The sequence below is a fragment of the Corythoichthys intestinalis genome, chromosome 14 (genome assembly GCF_030265065.1).
Source record: "Corythoichthys intestinalis isolate RoL2023-P3 chromosome 14, ASM3026506v1, whole genome shotgun sequence".
Taxonomy (NCBI): Eukaryota; Metazoa; Chordata; class Actinopteri; order Syngnathiformes; family Syngnathidae; genus Corythoichthys; species Corythoichthys intestinalis.
In genome coordinates, this window is record NC_080408.1 from 2,721,243 (window position 1) to 2,740,978 (window position 19,736).

At 39.4% G+C, this 19,736-nt stretch overlaps 1 protein-coding gene across 1 annotated transcript; it reads right to left on the reverse strand.

Annotated features, from left to right (window-relative positions):
- Positions 1–5,740: 5,740 nt before the first annotated feature.
- On the reverse strand, positions 5,741–18,284 carry penka (proenkephalin a). Its single transcript, XM_057857926.1, has 3 exons — positions 18,233–18,284; positions 17,983–18,129; positions 5,741–6,480 (listed from the first exon to the last, which is right to left on the reverse strand). The coding sequence occupies exons 2-3, from the start codon at positions 18,124–18,126 to the stop codon at positions 5,890–5,892; spliced, it is 735 nt and encodes a 244-aa protein (XP_057713909.1). The 5' UTR covers positions 18,127–18,129; positions 18,233–18,284; the 3' UTR covers positions 5,741–5,889.
- Between the last annotated feature and the right edge of the window lie 1,452 nt (positions 18,285–19,736).

Consider the following 19,736-nt stretch of genomic DNA (forward strand, 5'->3'; position numbering starts at 1 on the left):
TAATGGAGTCATGTGATTATTGTTGCGACGTCTCATTGGTGAAATTACCAGCGCTACTCTTGGCAATAGCATCGCCAGCAAAACTAATAAATAAATACATAAATCTAATCTGTACAGTCCCTGACAAAAGTCTTGTCGCTTATCCATTTTGTAGAAAGAATTGCTAATAACCTGACTTAGTTATTCAATTGGTTTCAGGAATGGCTCATATGAAAGCTAAGACCCTCCCAAATGATGATGAATGTACAAAAATATATTTGTTTCACTGAAAAAAGATTTATCATTTAATGAAAACATAAAGGTCAAATTTTGCCAAAACAAAAGTCGTGTGAAAATTGGACAAAAAATGTACTTCAAATACAAAAATATGTTACATAACATAAGCAAATGAAGTAATGGTGCTGTGAGATCCAAATTTGATATTTTGTATGATTTCCATGGGCTTGAAGGACTGCATCCATGCAGTTCAGCAAGGATTCATGCAATTTATTGATGAAGTCATCAGGAACATCAAAGAAAGCAGTCTTGCATGCCTCCCAGAGTTCATCAACATTCTTGGGTTTCGTCTTCCATGCTTCCTCTCTCATCCTACCCCAGACATGCTCAATGATGTTCATGTCTGGTGACTGGGCTGGCCAGTCCTGGAGGATCTTGATCTTCTTTGCCTTGAGGAACTTTGAGGTAGAGATTGAAGTATGGGATGGAGCACCATCCTGCTGCAGAATTTGTCCCTTTTTATGGTTAGGAATGTAAGAGGCAGCTAAGATTTGTTGATATTTCAGGCTATTTATGTTCCCTTCCACCCTGCAGATCTCTTGCACACCCCCATACTGGATGTAACCCCAGACCATGATTTTGCCACCACCAAACTGTTTTCAGAGTGAATCTCGGATCCATGCGGCCTGCAGTAGGTCTCATGCAATATTTGCGGCGACTGTGGTGTAATTCAATGGAAGATTCATCTGAAAAATCCATCTTTTGCCACAAAACAGGGACGTTTGGTGGGGAAGTTTGTACAACAGAGCCAACACAAGTGTCTTTCCAATGTAGTTACCCCTGTCAAAAATTGTATCCCCTGGCCGCGGGAGCGCATACACACACATTTGTAATGAGTTATGTCAAATTAAACAATTAATTGAAGCCAGAAAAGAACCAAAGATATGTATTTTGAACATCGATGTTCATTAAACTGGAGAAACTCCATACAGAACTTGAATTACAGTAATAACAGTTATAGGTCAGCCTAAGTAAAACAGTAAAACATTGCCTTTTTTTACGTTCAGTACTGAAGGCGTGCGAAATTTCCAATTCTTAGATTATTCGCGATTCGGCCGTGGAAGATTCGAGAACGATTCACAAATATCCAAATTCCGATTATTGAATTATACCAGGTAAAGCGGAAGTAAAACACAGTCAGCGTGGTCTTTGGGACGCAATGAGGAACGGACCGAGAGTAAATATCCTGTTCAACTCATGCCGCTAGATTAAAAAAAAACAGTCATACCTGACTGCGGCCGACAGCTGCTACAAACAACGCCAGTTGCTAGTTGCTACAAACATACGGCTACAGTAGATATCATATACAGTGGGGAGAACAAGTATTTGTTACACTGCCGATGGGAAAACCCATTGGCAGTGTATCATATACTTGTTCTCCCCACTGTATATGTAGAACTAGATGCAAAATGACAGACGACGTCGGTATTAGAACATGTATTATTGAACAGAGATGCGATATGACAGACTTTCCGGCGTAAGTAAACAGCCGCCATCTTAAAACAGTAGACCTCTCTAGAAGGCGCTGTTGTAGCGAACCTAATTAACTTTTTATCTAAAATACTCCTAAATCGGCAGAATCTTTACTTGAATCTATCTTTAAATGATGAAATAGTTTAAAAACTTTGACAAAAGTAGACAGAAGGGAAATTATGGAATAACGGGAGCAATTTTAACAAATGTAACGGTTGATTCACAACATTAAATTAATTGAGTGTTGTTTAAAGCTGCTGATACAGAATGGGGACTGGAGTTTTTTATTTACTGTTCTTTTTGTATATTTGTTTATTGTTATATGTTAACTTGATACTGAAATAGTAGTTTGGTTTAGCCTGAGAGGATTTTTGAACATTTTTGGAACTAATGTACAAAACATAAAAAAAAAAAAAGGAGGGGGGTGCATCAATAATCGTTTTATAATCGAATTGGAGCCTCCGAATCATAACCGTAATCGAATCGTTAGGTGCCCAAAGATTCCCAGCTCTATTCAGTACGCACGTAATACGACAGAAAAAAAAAGTCTTTTTAAAAATTTTTTTTGATGGATGCGCCATGTTTTGAAATTTTTGACGGGGGTAACTACACTGGCACGACACCGGCGGGTCTACCATATTCAATGGATGACGATCTTGGCGAAAAGTATAGCTGTCTTAAGCAGCCTGATTTTGAATTCCTCTCAAGAATGATGGGAAACAAAAAAACACTCATTTTCAACTTATTATTAGAAATATACACTCACCGGCCACTTTATTAGGTACACCATGCTAGCAACGGGTTGGACCCCCTTTTGCCTTCAGAACTGCCTCAATTCTTCGTGGCATATATTGAACAAGGTGCTGGAAGCATTTCTCAGAGAGTTTGGTCCATATTGACATGATGGCATCACACAGTTGGTGCACATTTGTCGGCTGCACATCCGTGATGTGAATCTTCCGTTCCACTACATCCCAAAGATGCTCTATTGGATTGAGATCTGGTGACTGTGGAGGCCATTTGAGTACAGTGAACTCATTGTCATGTTCAAGAAACCAGTCTGAGATGATTCCAGCTGTATGAAATGGCACATTATCCTGCTGAAACCGTTGATACAAGGCAGGACGGATCCATGCTTTCATATTGTTGACGCCAAATTCTGACCCTACCATCCGAATGTCGCAGCAGAAATCGAGACTCATCAGACCAGGCAACATTTTTCCAATCTTCTATTGTCCAATTTTGATGAGCTTGTGCAAATTGTAGCCTCAGTTTCCTGTTCTTAGTTGAAAGGAGTGGCACCCGGCGTGGTCTTCTGCCGCTGTAGCCCATCTGCCTCAAAGTTCGACGTACTGTGCGTTCAGAGATGCTCTTCTGCCTACCTTGGTTGTAACGGGGGGTTATTTGAGTCACTGTTGCCTTTCTCTCAGCTCAAACCAGTCTGGCCATTCTCCTCTGACCTCTGGCATCAACAAGCCATTTCCGCCCACAGAACTGCTGCTGACTGGATAATTTTTCTTTTTCGGACCATTCTCTGTAAAACCTAGAGATGGTTGTGCGTGAAAATCCCAGTAGATCAGCAGTTTCTGAAATACTCAGACCAGCCCTTCTGGCACCCACAACCATGCCACGTTCAAAGTCACTCAAATCACCTTTCTTCTCCATACTGATGCTCGGTTTGAACTGCAGGATTGTCTTAAACCATGTCTACATGCCTAAACGCACCGAGTCGCCGGCATGTGATTGGCTGATTAGAAATAAAGTGTTAACGAGCAGTTGGACAGGTGTACCTAATAAAGTGGCCGGTGAGTGTATATTATTATTAATTAAGGGTGTAACGGTACATGTAATAGTATTGAACCGCTTCGGTATGTGGTAGTCGGTTCGGAACGGACGCGTACCGAACGAGTTTCTGACATAATATAACCCTTACATTTGGAGGCTGTGAGTTGATCGGGTTACAGTTTCTTTGTGTAGATTATATTTACTCCGTCTTCTCTACTATAATGAGGACCAACATGGACAGTATATAACTCAGAAACGTCAACGGCGCAACAACGTGGCCGCCGTGAGAACGCAGTGAAACGTGGACGTTAGAGTCAATCAGCCAATGCACACCAGTCGCAGTTCGGCCGCGTGTTAGATGCGTCCCAGAAGCGGCTCAACGCGATGCACGCGAAAAGAACGGCAGAGTTTATTATTTGACGCGAGACGCGGCCCTCCTGCGTCAATACTACTTGCTAGGATCGGGCCGGAAGTCACTCGTGTAATAATACAGTGGATCCGGTCGATTTTCAAACTAATATGCAATCGTAACCTACTTTTTGAGTCCATCAGATCTCTTGAGTGGTAGATCGGGGCACATTTGACTTGTCTTTGTTGATTTACTGCTGTCTTCTCTGCTATAATAATAACCAACACTGCCCCGTGTTCAATACAAAACACTCCTACCACAACAAAACAAGTAGGAACTAATATTCACGTAGGAACTAAAGTTATACAACATAAAATATACAATATAAATGAATACTACATCACATTTGTGAAATATAAACACATAATAAAATAAATAATAGCCCATTTGAATAAAATAAATTGAAATGATTAATAATAAGATTAATACACAGATCCTGCTTACACAATTAAATTTATTAATTTCTGTGTGGCGCTTTAACTTGAGAAAATCCACCAATAAAGCTTTTGAAAACCGTTCATAAGAAAAAAAAAATGACTCATTGAGGCATTTCATTTGTATATACATACTTAAAATCTTTGTCATTGGGATTGATTTCTCTTTAGCACAGGACTTCTTTTTTCGTCTTTCTTTTAGAAAGAAAGCTCACCAATACGCGGGGTCTGAAAGGCAAATTGTTGTTGGATGATCTTAAAAAACCCGCTACTTTTTGAGCAGAATTCTAGCTTTGTATAGGCTAATGTTCCTATTGTTGAAAGCACAAAAGTCTATAATAAACAACTAGCACATTTATATTTTGCATTTTGTTTTTTTACTGTACCGAAAATGAACCGAACCGTGACCTGAAAACCGAGGTACGTACCGAACCAAGATTTTTGGGTACCGTTACACCCCTATTATTAATATAAATATATATTAAAATGAATAAGTTAATTTTATTGTTGACACTGCATTTCGGGGTCATCAACATGTTGTGCCCCCCCATCCCCCAAAAGTCAAACTCCGCCCATGGCTACATCGCTGACGTCCTGTCTACCGCTCTCGCTGTTTGCTGACGTGACAGACTTGACAGTTTAAACCACCGCCACATTGGCCCGTATCGGATTTAAACCACATTCGAAAGTGACCTAGATTGGATTTGAAATGTTCCACCTATATGCGACTTGTCCCGCTCCGACTGTCAAGTTAATGCCTGACTCGAGTCGGAAAAACATGAAAAAATCGGAATTGAGGTCTGAACCTAGCCAAAGTGACCTGAAATCAACAGGGAAGTGACCCAAAAATGCCCCCAGATCAACAGGAAGCTGTAGGTCACGTCTGTGAACTTTTGGTATTGACCAAATACTTATTTTCCACCATGATTTGCAAATAAATTCTTTAAAAATCAAACTGTGATTTTTTCCACATTCTGTCTCTCATGGTTGAGGTTTACCCACGTTGACAATTACAGGCCTCTCTAATCTTTTCAAGTGGGAGAACTTGCATAATGAGTGGTTGACTAAATACTTATTTACCCCACTGTATGTACTTGCAGCCTATGCACATATTTTTCACACATTTTAACTTTTTTCATTCTTGTGTAGTAAACAGCTGTTGTTTTTTTGAGAAATGTACCCAATCTGTTTGTTTCAGCAAAAAATGTACATGCAGGTTATGCTGTAATAGCGTCCCTACCAATGTTGAGACCAAACCTACGCCCTTGGTATTTAGTGCAGAAGCCAACAAAACCAATTAAATGAAGTGAATGTTTCTGAAAGGATACAGAACACAAGCAAACAACGTCAATCAACACAGTATTTTAATAAATAATATATTCCAACCAGCCAGACATTGATTTTGACACAATGAGTATATTTCATGTCATCACTGAAGCGACAAAGTAGGCAGCAGGAGCAGCAATTTCTACAAAGCCAGATGAACAAGTAGTTGGTCCCAACTTTGGGCTCCTAGTCCATAAATCCGCCGTACCTCTTCTGTTGCTGGCCGTTTTCCCAGGCCCGCTTTGATACTCCCCCGTTCTTGTTACCGTCCACCAGCCACTCGGGCCTGCCCACGCGCCTCATGAACCCTCCGTAACGCTTTCTCAACCCGCGGCCTAAGACCGCCTCCAGCAGGTCGCCCCGTACCTCCCCGTCGTCATCGGCGCGACGCAAAAAGCCCCCGTAGCGCTTGAGCGCTCGGCCCTCTCCGAGGTCGACCCGGTCGCCGTGCTGAGACGCCGTATTAAGGATCTTCAAGATCTCCAGGCGGACTTTTTCTTCTCGGTCGTCGTTTACGGAATCATCTAACGACTCTTCCGGAAAAGAGCGGCGAGACATGAAGCCGCCGTAACGCTTCATGAAGCCGCCGTATTTCTTGGCCAGCTGGTGTTCCGGCGAGTTGGCGTCACCGTCATTAGTCGGGACGACGCCCGCCGCCTCCGCTTCTTCCTGTCGGTTGCCGTCAAAAGGGACGCGGTTGGATTCCTCCATCAGGATGTCCCAGCAGAGGCGAAGCTTCTCACTGTCCAGCTCCCCATCGCATTCAACTGAGCACGTCTGGAAATAAATGAATAGTTTATGAATGCATTTGAAGTGAATGAGTATGTTTCAGTTTCATTGGCTCCCTCTAGTGGCGAATGGCAGAATTAGTGTCCAAGTACAGTTCGGTTGTGTTTAACTTTTGAGTTCAATACGTTTGGATTTAATCTTTAAGAAATTTATTTGGGTATATTTGATCACATGTTTATATGGGAAACATTTGAATTAAATCAGTAGCTTCAGTAGTTCCTAAATATTTTTACAAGAAGTATTTTGAGCTTCTGCCCCCCCCCCCCATGTGAACATTTTTTTTCTTAGTCCCCGGGTTACGAACGACTTCCCTTCATACAGTGGCGACGTAAAACAAATTTCCGTATAAGTCGGAATTAACCCTTTAAGTATCCCAAAATAACTATCCAAAAATCCAAAAGTATTGAATTTTTTTTATTTTATTTTATTTATTATTATTATTATTTTTTTTTTTTAATTAATTTTGTGTAATGATGGAGGATACACTGCCCTCTGGTGGCAGCGTTGGGTCTGGCTGGACTTTCGCCTTGTATGATTGAGAAGCAGACTCAGACATCTGACATGGATAAAGAATTGCTCCGCTCTGGTTTGGCCAACATAAGGCTGTAAGTTCTTTCAGCTAATATATGTTGGTGTATTCATTTGTAGTTAAGTTTGCAGCAACAGTTTGTGGAGTTACGTGTGAGCGATTTGCTATGAGAATTGTAAATATGTTAGCATTCTTGGCATTTATGCTAGGCAAGGCAAGGCAAGGCAAATTTATTTATATAGCACAATTCAACACAAGGCAATTCAAAGTGCTTTACATCACATGAAAACCATAAAAATCACATTTAAATCAACACAACGTAAAAACCAAGACAGAAGATCGCATTTAATCACAGAATAAAAATAAATAAATAAAAATAAAACAAAAATAGAAATAAAGCAAAAACTACTACTAATAATAATCATTGAAATCAGCAATGGAGATAAGCACAAGAGGAATAGAAGGCAGGTAGATTGAAATATATAGACAGTTATGGATATGCAGTGCTAAACAAAAGCGTTTTTAGCCCTGTTTTAAATGAGCTAACGGTTTGAGCATACTTCAGACCTTCGGGTAACTTGTTCCAGAGGTGAGGAGCATAATAACTAAATGCTGCCTCACCCTGCTTGGTTCTTGTTCTTGGAACATGCAGCTAGCGCGCTTTTGTTAGGCAATTTGGGCTAATTTATTCTACTAAATGTACATGTTAATCAAATTAGATGGACGTTTGAACACCAATTGTTTTGTGTCAAGTGTCACATATGCGTCTGGCCAAAAGTATTGGCACCCTTGCAACTCTGTCAGATAATGCTCAATTTCACCCAGAAAATGATTGCAATTACAAATGCTTTAGTAGTCATTCTTTCATTTATTTTGCTTGCAATTAAAAAACACAAAAGAGAATTGAAAAAAATTTAATCATGATCATTTTACACAAAAATCTATAAATGGGCCAGACAAAAGTATTGGCAGCCTTTGAATAATCATGTGATGGTTCTCTAATTTTTGTAATTAGCAGCACCTGTTACTTACCTGTGGCACATAACAGGCCACACTTGCAGCCAGTTAAAATGGATTGCAGCCAATTTAAATGGATTAAAGTTGACTCAACCTCTGTCCTGTTTTCTTGTGTGTACCACATTGAGCATGGAGAAAAGAAAGAAGACCAAAGAACTGTTTCAGGACTTGAGAAGCACAATTGTGTGGAAGCATGGGCAAACTCAAGACTACAAGTCCATCTCCAAAGACCTGAATATTCCTGTGTCTACCGTGCGCATCAATAAGTGTAAAGCCCATGACAATGTGGCTAACCTCCCTAGATGTGGACGGAAAAGAAAAATTGACGAGAGATTTCAACGAAAGATTGTGTGGATGGTGAAAGAACCTCAACGAACATCCAAACAAGTTCAAGCTGTCCCGCAGTTCCAGGGTACAACAGTGTCAACCCGTACTATAAGTCAGGATCGGATCGGGATCGGATCGGGAGCAAAAAAACATGATCAGAACAACCCTAGTATAAACTAAATTACAAATGCATTAAAAAAAACATTCGCTCAAAAAAAAAAAAAAAACCTTACTATATTGGTCATAACAGGGAGCAGCTGGTTTCAGCCATGTTTAATGAGATATGTGATATTCACTGTTGCCACTAGAGGGCAATGTATCCACCCAAATCAATAAAACTAAATGCAAACACTTTCAAAACAAACCATTACACTCTTATTAAACGAATACTCTCAGCAAAATTTGATTTAAATCTTTTTTCTAATCGAATTATTCAAGGTAATCGATTAATCATTGCTGTACAGTAGTGAACTCTATGATATTTCCTTTAAATAAATATCTGTTCATTTCACATCGTTACACATAACCATTTATTGTCCCATAGCGCTTTCTTTTGTCTGCTTTGTGAATAACGGAGACAAGTACTGTTTTATGTACAAGGACTATCATTTAAGGTTATGGACAGGGAGTTCTCACACCTGATGTTAGTCTAGTAGTATTCCACTGTTTTCATCTAGGGCGGGTGCCTGTTATGGAAAATATAAACTGTATGATCTTGAAGGTCAGGGCAGATCTAGTTGGGGGGTACATGTGTGGTGCTCTTGGGGAACGTTTGTCCTTGCCGGCCACCTGACCATAAGACACGAAAACGACATTTGTTCATAGATAAGCTCACTGTATTATGGGATACTTACACCAAACTAACACAAACATTTAACTGGTAACACTTTATTTGACAGTGGCATCACAAGACTGTCATAAGACCAAACTAACCACCATGATTGACAGCATTCATTGCTTCAAGACGCTTCATTTAGCCATTACTGCTCTTTTGGGGGAGACAGTCAACCTCTGCTGCCACCTGGTGTCAACACTGTTGTCGTCCAAATGCCTCCTAGCATGCATTGCAGCGCTACAGATGTAAATAACAATCAAAATTCATGTTCTGTGCTAATTATTTTTTCAGTTACTGTTGCGTCCACTAGGTTAAATGTGTTTAAATTGTGCCTCACCTGCGATCTTGTCCGAGAAAGGGTTAATTCACTGTCAATTGGGAAAGGGGTGTGGATTTGCATTTAAGCGGAAGCCGGGTCGGCGTGGCTGTCATTCACGTTCACGTTGCCGAAAGAGACACGCACCGCCGGTGAGTTTGTGCTCATTTGCTTGTATTTGTATTATGTAGTTTCACCTACTGCATTGCTTTTAGAGGGTTCGGCGTTCCTTTTACGGTGATCGCTCGATGGGCTTCCAGTATGTGTCCGCTGAGTTTTGACAGTTGACAACTAGCGTGTTGGGTTAGCGTAGCCACTGACTCAATCTCGCAGTGAATCAGCGAGCGGCGCAGGTCACGCAGTGAATCATGGGAAATGTAGTCCCGGGACAACACTGTATTGGTGCTTTGTAATCTGTTCATTGTGTGAAAAAACTACATTTCCTCACACTGTTAGACGCCACTTCTTCCTAGTAATTTAAAAAATTGGTCAGCGTTCGTAACGTGAAGTGTTTAATGATTCGATTACTGCCTTAATGAAATGATGGAAAAATGTGATTTTAAAATAATGCACAATGTTTGGTTATTGCAATCTTGATTGTGAATGAATTATACATATTATGTACAGTACAATATTAATTCATTTATATATTTGCATTAATATATAATTGTGATTATTTGTATTTATACATATATATATATGTACATTTTTGTTTGCATTTATAGGTTTCTAACCTGCTTGGTGTTTGCCATTTACGACTTGGTGCTTACTACTCACCACTCCAAAAAAATCCACAATAAAAAACAATATATATACTGTGAGCACAAGCCGAGTTATCCAGTGTGTTCTCTTTTGGATCCCTTTCGGCAGGGAAAACGCCACAAAAAGCGTAAACGGCCGAACAGTTACTGTCCCAGTTGTTTCATTAATTGCTAGTTATTGTATTTGGTAACACTTTATGTGACAGTGGCGCCATACGACTGTCATAAGACCATCATTATTACGACATGACACTGCCATGAGCAATAATGAATTTGTTATTTGTGTTATCCAGCTAATGATCCCACTTTTGAATGGATGTAAAAGATCCGAGCTGGACAAAAATTGAGTTAGTGACATAATATGCCGAATGACACTTCATGACATCTGTCATACGCATTCATGAATGCGCATGCATCGACTTCATAATGGTATTGGCGGGACACAAGTCGTGGGGTCGATTAATAGGGGGCCTGAATTGTTGGCGTGGCCGTCAAAGCTGACCGAGTGGAATCATAGACAAAGAGCTTTTTTGATTGAAAATTCTTGTGAATAAATGCTTAAATCCCTGAGATTGGGACGCAAAAAAGTCTCGATTCTTGGTTAAAAGAAAAAAACTGTGCAGTTAGCGTTTGTTTTACGTAAATTTTTCTAAGTACGAATGCTAGTCTGTTAGGCAATATGGCGGCCATCTTATCTCTCAGAGCCTTTCCGGTGAAAATATTTGTGAATAAATGCTTAAATCCCTGAATTATTTATAGATATGAACGTAAGACAGTCTCGATTCTTGGTTAGAAGCAAAAAAACATGCAGTCAGCATTTATTTTACGTAAATATGTCCAAGCACGATGCTAGTCTGTTAGTCAATGTAGCAGCCGCCAAATGTAAACAGAGCTTTTCAGGTGAAAATTCTTGTGAATAAATGCTTAAATCCCTGAATTCTTTATAGATATGGACGTAAAACAGTCTTAATTCTTGGTTAAAAGCAACAACAACAACAAAAACTGCAGTTAACGTTTATTTTACGTAAATTTTTCTAAGTACGAATGCTAGTCTGTTAGGCAATATGGCGGCCATTTTATGTAAACAGAGCCTTTCCGGTGAAAATATTTGTGAATAAATGCTTAAGTCCCTGAATTCTTTATAGGTATGGACGTAACACAGTCTCGATTCTTGGTTAGAAACTAAAAAACTATGCAGTTAGCATTTATTTTACGTAAATATGTCAAAGTACGATGCTAGTCTGTTAGTCAATGTGGTGGCTGCCATATGTAAACCGAGTTTTTCCGGTGAAAATTCTTGTGAATAAATGCTTGAATCCATAAATCAGACATGTCCAAAGTCCGGCCCGGGGGCCAAATGCGGCCCGTGGACAAATTTCATCCAGCCCCCAACATCTATAATAAAACATGGAACCCACCAAAAGAAAGATTAGACTTTCTTCTTTCAGCAGGAAAAAAACATAAGTTATAAGTTTTAACATAAGTCTTTTTCTATTCTTTAGAAATCAGCATTAGAAAACAGCTTAATTTGAGCAATTTCCCAATTTTTCATGAAAAAACAGAGAAATTGAGCTTTTGTGAAAGCATACATTTCAAACATAACTTTGACTTTAACACAGCTATTTTTTGCTTTAGTTACATACCAAACATCTGAATAATGTTTTCCTTTTACAAAATAACATAAACAAGACAATAGAGATTTTGATAGCAAAGTAACAATTTATTTACACATAACTGAGAGATGACGCTGTTGTGGCTGCGACAGCCGGGTAAACTTCTCCCTCATCGCCGCCTGTCTCATAAAGATGGATTTTTTTGAGTCTCTGCTGGGTCTGCTCGGCGAGCAGCACGGACTCAACGGCATCGTCCGCTGCACTGGTGGTCCCGGTCGTTCTGCTCGGTCGTCCGCCGCCTGGCATCCTGGATGCCATTCGGTCGTCTTGCGCCGGCGTCCCAGCCGTGCGGCCCTGCCGTCCGTTGCCGTTGAAACGGGTTGCGGGTCTCACCAAATGCACTACTGCCCTCCGGTGGCCAGTTTTATAGCTTTAAAATGGATTTTCAGCTTTGTGCTTTGGAGCTAAATTGAATCAGAAGCCAGAGATGTCTCTTGTTTAAAAAAAAACAAAAAAAAAACATAAAAGACGTAGAACTACGTCTTTGGGACACTGAAACAATTAAAAATAGAATGTATTTATATGTTTTTGGGAGCAAATGAGTTAAAGGATAGGTGGAAATTGGACAATTTCTTCTCTTAAATACACAACAACTGTGTCTGCCTCATTTGCAAAGAGACAGTCGCTGCTTTTCATGAGTTCAATGTGAGGCGATATTACCAAACAAGACACGCTGACATGTACGACAAGATTACAGGGAAGATACGTAGCGAGAAATTGAAGAAACCTGAAGCTAGTTTAATTTCACAGCAGCAGTATTTCGCAAGAGGCCGACATTCGAAAGAGTACGCCACAAAGGCTAGTTGCGAGATTGTTGAAATAATTAATTTTGGGCTGTGAAACGATTAAAGATTTTAATCAAGTTAATCACAGCTTAAAAATGAATTAATCCTAATTAATCGCATTAATCGATTGTTGAAATTATTAATAAAAAAATAAATAAATAAAGCAAATGTGACACACAGAATGGCTTGCTAAAATTTGCTTAAATATATTGTTCTACGTAAAGGACGTCAGCCAAGGTTGGCCCCCCACATTTTTACCACACCAAATCTGGCCCCCTTTGCAAAAAGTTTGGACACCCCTGCTCTAAATCATTTATAGATATGGACATAAAACAGTCTCGTTTCTTACTTACGAGCGAAAAAAAAGTGCAGTTAGCATTTTTTTGTACGTAAATATGTCGACGAATGATGCTAGTCTGTTAGACAATGTGGCGGCAGCCTTACAACAAAGAGCTTTTTACGTTGAAAATGTTCGTGAAAAAACAAAAAAATCTAATAATTACCTTGAAACCTTGAACAAATCACGCATAAGACAAGCCAACCTGTTTGGATACGGTATGGAATTCCTACTTTTTCAACATAAATCCGCCGTGGATCGCTGCATGTGTCGCTGCGACCGATTGTGAATAACTGAAGCAGATTGTGGGATGGCCCCCTACTTGAAGGCGTGCCGCAGTGAAGGTCGAATCTGACCCATCAATATCATTATGAAGTGTATGGCCCATGACAGTGTCATGTCATTATTATGACGGTCTTACGACAGTCTTATGACACCACTGTCAAATAAAGCGTTTACTATGAACCCAAATAAATCAACAAAATAGCCGCACTGGAGTATAAGTCGCAGGATTCAAAATGAGGGGAAAAAAGTAGCGGCTTATAGTCCGAACATTACGGTAAATGTATATGGCGGAAAACACAGACAAGACTGAAAAAGCAGTTTCTGCTCTTGCACTCCTCTTTAAAAGAAACGGCTATATTTTCAGCCAAAACAACTGTTGTGTTTGATAGAACAATATGTCTATATGCTGCCATAGCAGATTCATGGCGCATTAACCCCCCGAACTATTTTTAATTTGTCCAGAAAACCGCTGTTTACAGACGTCCGCACAACCGCTTTTGTTTCAACCCAGCCATAAAACAACGGTAATTAATTATATTTATAATTCAAAATGTCTGTCGTTTTGAGCTTAAAATCATTCATTGATGTCTCACATTTCGCTTAAAAAAAAACGACTTTAGAAAATTATTCCCTCACATATTTTGAACTTTTAAACAAATCATGTCACAATGAAACAAATGGCGTCTGTAACAAAGTCACGGATATCTACCCCATAACTATCTCGGAATAAAATCTCGACCACTCCTTGTTGTCTGCGATTTCTGCATCACGACCCTTGTTATATTACCATGTTTCATCCATAAAATCCCCCAAAAATCCAGCTGTGGCCATTCACAGCTGTGTCTTGGCACTCAGTGGTACATGCAACATGGAGTTTTTGGATCGAAACAAGGTAAGTACGCGAAAATATCTCGTTAAAGTCATGGCGTCTGTAATTCTGCTCTCGCGTGCTCTCACTTCCAGATAGGGTTTTGTTGTTTAAAAAACTTTTTTTTTTTTTAAAACGCCCTCCTGTTCCAAAATTTTCTTTAAGTTTCCAATGATGTATCACACATGCATATCGGACAATTTTGAAAGTTGGCCAAATTTGGGGTTTCAGAGCGGAACTTCAAGTCACCTGAGTGTTTTCCGCCATATATATTAGGTGATTCCTGCTTTCTTTTTGTTCCCGAGTTGTGTGTCGTCACCTCCTGTTCATTAACTCATTTGCTCCCAAAAACATATAAATACGTTCTATTTTCAATTGTTTCAATGTCCCAAAGACGTATTTTTTTTTTTCAAAGAGGAGTATCTGGGTTCTGTTTCACCTTAGCTCCAAAGCACAATGCTGAGAATCCATTTTAAAGCAATAAAACTGGCCACTGGAGGGCAGTAGCGCATTTGGTAAGACCCGCAACCCGATTCAATGGAACGAACGGTCGGGCCGCACGGCCGGGGCGCCGGCGGAAGACGACCGTACGGACGTCCAGAATGCCAGGCGGCGGACAACCATGCAAAACAACCAAGAGGACGCCCGGGATGCCAGGCATTAGACGACCGAGCAGAATGACCGGGACCACCAGTGCAGCGGACGATGCCGTTGAGTTCGTGCTGCTCGCCGAGCAGGGCCCGCTCGCGTCCGCCGCACTCTCCACGTAAACGCGCACGGCCAAACCAGTCCCCCCCCCCCCCCCCCCCCCCCCAGGAACACGACTCCACCAGGCGAACTCTGCCACGGGGCAGTGGTCACCACAAAAGAAAGACTAAAAAAAAATCCATCTTTATGAGACAGGCGCCGATTAGGGAAAAGTTTACCCCGACTGTCGCGGCCACAACAGTGTCATCGCTCAATTATTTATGTGTAAATAAATTCTTACTTTGCTATCAAAAGCTCTATTTGTCTTGTTGTTTATGGTATTTTGTAAAAGTAAAACATCATTCAGATGTTCGGGATGTAACTAAAGCAAAAAATAGCTGTGTTAAAGTCAAAGTTATGTTTGAAATGTATGATTTTACAAAAAGCTCAATTTCTCAGTTTTTTCATCAGAAATTGGAAAATTGCTCAAACTAAGCTATTTTCTAAAGCTGATTTCTAAAGAATGGAAAAAGATATGAACTAACTTTTTTTTCTTGCTGAAAGAAGAGTCTAATCTTTCTTTTGGTGGGTTCCATGTTTATATAGGAAAAGAACAGAATTTTTTGTGGGCCTTGCAAAATCAGTCAAAATCCAATAAAACGGCCGGGAGCGAAGGGGCTTGCTCCAGTGAAAATGGCTGGCAGTGAATGAGTTAAGAGAATAAAAGAACTTGTATAAAATAAAAAATAAAATCGACTTTTTTCTTCTTCAGCCGCAACCAGCCTTCCCATTCAAAATGGATTGAAGTTCTAGCTCCATCAATGGCGGTGAAACATCATCACTCAACGTCAACCCTCCGAGTTGAAATGGATTTCATGTCTACCGCTGCAATGAATGAGTTGAGGGGAACATTCCAGAAATGACAATTCTACATTGCTGAACTCCAGTTAAAAACTAAAATGACAAAAATGTTTTTGTCCAGAATCCACGTAGATTGATGTCTTCACCACCCAAATTGTTCACGCCTTATTAAAAGAATCCATTTTGTTATTCAACCTCCTGCAGCCGCCACGCACGCACCGTACTGCTTTAATGGGAATTGATTCTTTTCAGCTTCCTTCAGGGATTTTCAATCATACGTGACCCATTCAATCTATCCTTGTTTCATTAACCCCCCTGCTGGAGCCATATGCCAAGCCGTTGTTGAATTGGCACTTCAAGTCAAAAGCAGAAAGGGAGACATTGTTATCTTGCTCCCAAAAAACAATAGATGAGCACTCAACATGTATCTCCACCATCACACATGACTCTGAGCAGTTAATCAGCCCATTTTCAGTCCAGATTACAAATGCCGCACAAACTCTCCCAAATGCATCCGAACGCCTACAGTGACCCCCGGGTGGCCTATGATATTCTCCAAATCTCCTATGTGTCATTGGTTTTCACTTATCTCAAGCATCGGGAAAGTCCTGTTAGAAAGCAGGGAAGGGATTCTTGCTGAGCTTTCACTGCCGGTGGCTTATGAAGACAGAATTAATGAGCGGGAAAATTGAATTGAGGGCATATTGGCACTTTGGGGTTGGGGGCGGGGGGCACGCTCCCCTCTTGTGGTATAGATGACAATATTGTGGGGAGTGAGAATAGATCAAAATTGTGGAATAAGATCATTCCATCACAAAAAAAAAGCGTTGACAAGAAAGTGGCTCAAACCTGAAAGACCAACATTTGGCAATTGTCTACATAACGCAATAAAAGGGGCATTCCCCAGTGTTATAAAAACTTGAAAAAAAGATATATAGCTAAAATGTGAAAATACTAAAAAAAAAAAAAAAAAAAAAAAATCATTCAAAAAATTGTAAAGAAAAAAAAAATTGAAATTAAAAGAAATACAAGAGAGGAATTAATTCCAAATTTCTTACTATTATTTTATCATTTATTTATTTATTTATTAGCCCTCCGTTTACAGTTTGTTTATTCGTTTATTTATTCATGTGTTTATTATTTTCCCCAAATAAAAAAAAAAATTGTTGTTTTATTTTTGTAATTTATTTTTTTTTAATTTTCAATTGGTCATAATAATATATATTTTTCCTTTTCTTATCTTTAAAAAAAATATTGAAGATTTTCCAATTTTTTGTTGTATTATTTAAAATTCTTAAATAGATTTTTAATAGATTTTTTCCTTTCCTTTTCATTTAAGAAAAAAAAAAAATATTTTCATAATTTGAGATTTTCCATTTTTTTGTATTATTTAACATGCTTATAGAGATTTTTAATAGATGTTCCTTTTCATTTAAAAAAAAAATTTTTGATTTATGTTTTTAATTTAAGATTTTCCTTTTTTTTTTTTTTTTTTTTTTGTATTATTTAAAATGCTTTTTCTACTTTTGTATTATTTTATGTAAACTTATCTATCACCCCCCCATGCTTTTTTAAATGTCTATTTGTTGACTCATCAGCTTCCAATGACGGCGATAGACGGCCAATCCATTTTCCCCAAATAACATTTTTAAATTTTTGTACTTTAATTTTTTTAAAATTTCAATCACTGTGATTATATTAATAGATTTTCTTCCATTTCTTTTCATTTAAAAAAAATATTTTTGATTTTGTTGTAAGATTTTCCAAATTTTTGTCTTGTATTATTTAAGATACTTATATAGATTATTAATAGATTTTGTTCCTTTTCATTATTCAGAAAATATTTATTGATTTATTTAATTAAAGATTTTCCCATTTGTTGTTGTTGTTGTTGTATTATTTAAAAATATGTTCTACTTTTGTATTATTCCTACTATTTTATGTACTCATCTATCACCCCCCCCCCCCCAACCATGCTTTATTTTTTTATTATTTTTTTTAAAATATCTATTTGTTGACTAATCGGCTGCCGTTGACGGCAATAGACGTCCAATCCATTTTGACTGCGTCAAAACTGAATTAGTCTCCGTCAATGTGAGGAAAGCGCTTCTGTACATATTGTTTTTGCGTAGAATTTTTGGGATACTAAATGAATAATAATAATAATAATAATAATAATAATAATAATAAAGATGTATAGTAAGATTACCGAAGTGGAGGAAGCGACTTGTTGTCCAAGCAGACGGTACACGCAGAGAGCGCACTCCTTTCCACAGTCGGTTCCAACTACCAGCGACACGCATGTTCCCACGAGCAACATCCAAAAGCAGCTGCGGTGTGCGGGGAAAGCCATGGACTGCGAAGCACAAATTGACAAGCAACGAATAAAGAGAAAAAAAGCCACATCCTCATCAAAAATCTGTATAAACATCGAGTCAACATGAGAAAATGTTACTTACTTAACTTAGATGGAAGTTCGTAAGTAGTTGTGCGCAATTCCGTTTCCACGCGTAAAGACGCACGGAGCTCAGCCAGCGCTCGCAATATATACGGGCGCCGTTACCGAGTGTCACGTCGCGGTCACCTTTTAACCAATCGGAAAAGCCGTGGAGGGGAAACTTGCATTAACCCTTGATAGCCCCTGAATTGAATTTATTATATTCACTGCCATTGACGGAGGTAGGCGTCCAGTGCAATTTGCTTCCCAGTCAAATTGGATTAGACGTCTATCGCTCTCGCCAATATTTTAGACTATATTGAGTTAAACAAATGTAGATAAATTGAGGCCAGTTAAAGAACGAATTTTATTTTGGCTGTATTTGATAAAAATGAATTTGACGAACTCAGTTTTTATCATATTACAAGGAGGTTCTTAGTTTGAGTTGGGGCTACATAAATTTAATGGATGGAAATCCTACCCAAAATGTATTTGTGTTCATCCAATGAGTTATTTTTTTCAGTGATATACTCTCGCTCCGTTCCTCATTGCGTCCCGAAGACCGCGCGGCGCGCTGAGTGTGTTTTACTTCCACTTTACTTGACATATTTCAATAATCGGAATTTGGATGTTTGTGAATCGTTCTAGAATCTTCCACGGCCGAATCGCGAATAATCTAAGAATCGGAAATTTCGCACTCCTCTCGCTTCAACGTCTATTGCCGTCGATGGCAGTTGATGGAGATTCTAATGCTGTGTGTGACAGCCCCGGAGGTGCCATGTGGGGGAGTTGCATCCTGCTGCCAGTAATTCCAATGCAAGAAAACAACATGACCCGGTGCCAACCATAAAAACTGTTTGTGTTCTTAAAACACATTAAAGCTGCAGCGTAACTGATGCCCAAAGGGACTGTTTGGATCTTACTGTTCTTGTTGGAAAGCGGTGTCATACATTAACTCATTGGCTGCCATTGACGGCGATAGACGTTGAATCTATTTAAAGTTTGTCACTTGTCCTCTCGTTTCAAATGTATTTGTTACGGCTCACTCCTCATCACCTTCACATTTTTCCCACTGACTCTGCTCTGCACACCTGTCACCAATCACCACACCTGCCTCCACTCCACAATCAACCACCTGCCACTATAAGAGACCGGTCTGCACAACATTTGACGCCAGAGCTTCACCTCACCACGCATGGTAAAAGTACAGGCCACCCTTTTGCTCACCTGGCGACTCATCTGTGCTAATTTTTCTCAACAGCAATACTGAGCCAACCCAGCCTTCCAGCACATTCAAGGAAACTGCAGAGCCGCCACTCCTCACCAACTTTCCTTTGTTTAATAAACACATCTTGGACTTCGGATTTCTAACTTCTTTTTGCTGTGCTTTTGGGTCACACCGTCTAGCCACCATAACAGTATTGGACATCAATCACCATCAATGGCAGTGAAATACAGCGTATCACAAAAGTGAGTACACCCCTCGCATTTCTGCAGATATTTAAGTAAATGTCTTCATGGGACAA

Bases quoted from the DNA above. Each gene is read 5' to 3' on its own strand.
- penka (XM_057857926.1), bottom strand. From the start codon at position 18,126: ATGGCTTTCCCCGCACACCGCAGCTGCTTTTGGATGTTGCTCGTGGGA. The intron at 6,481-17,982 runs GTAATCTTACTA...ATTTATTTCCAG, and splicing joins AAGTCGCTTCCTCCACTTCG to ACGTGCTCAGTTGAATGCGA.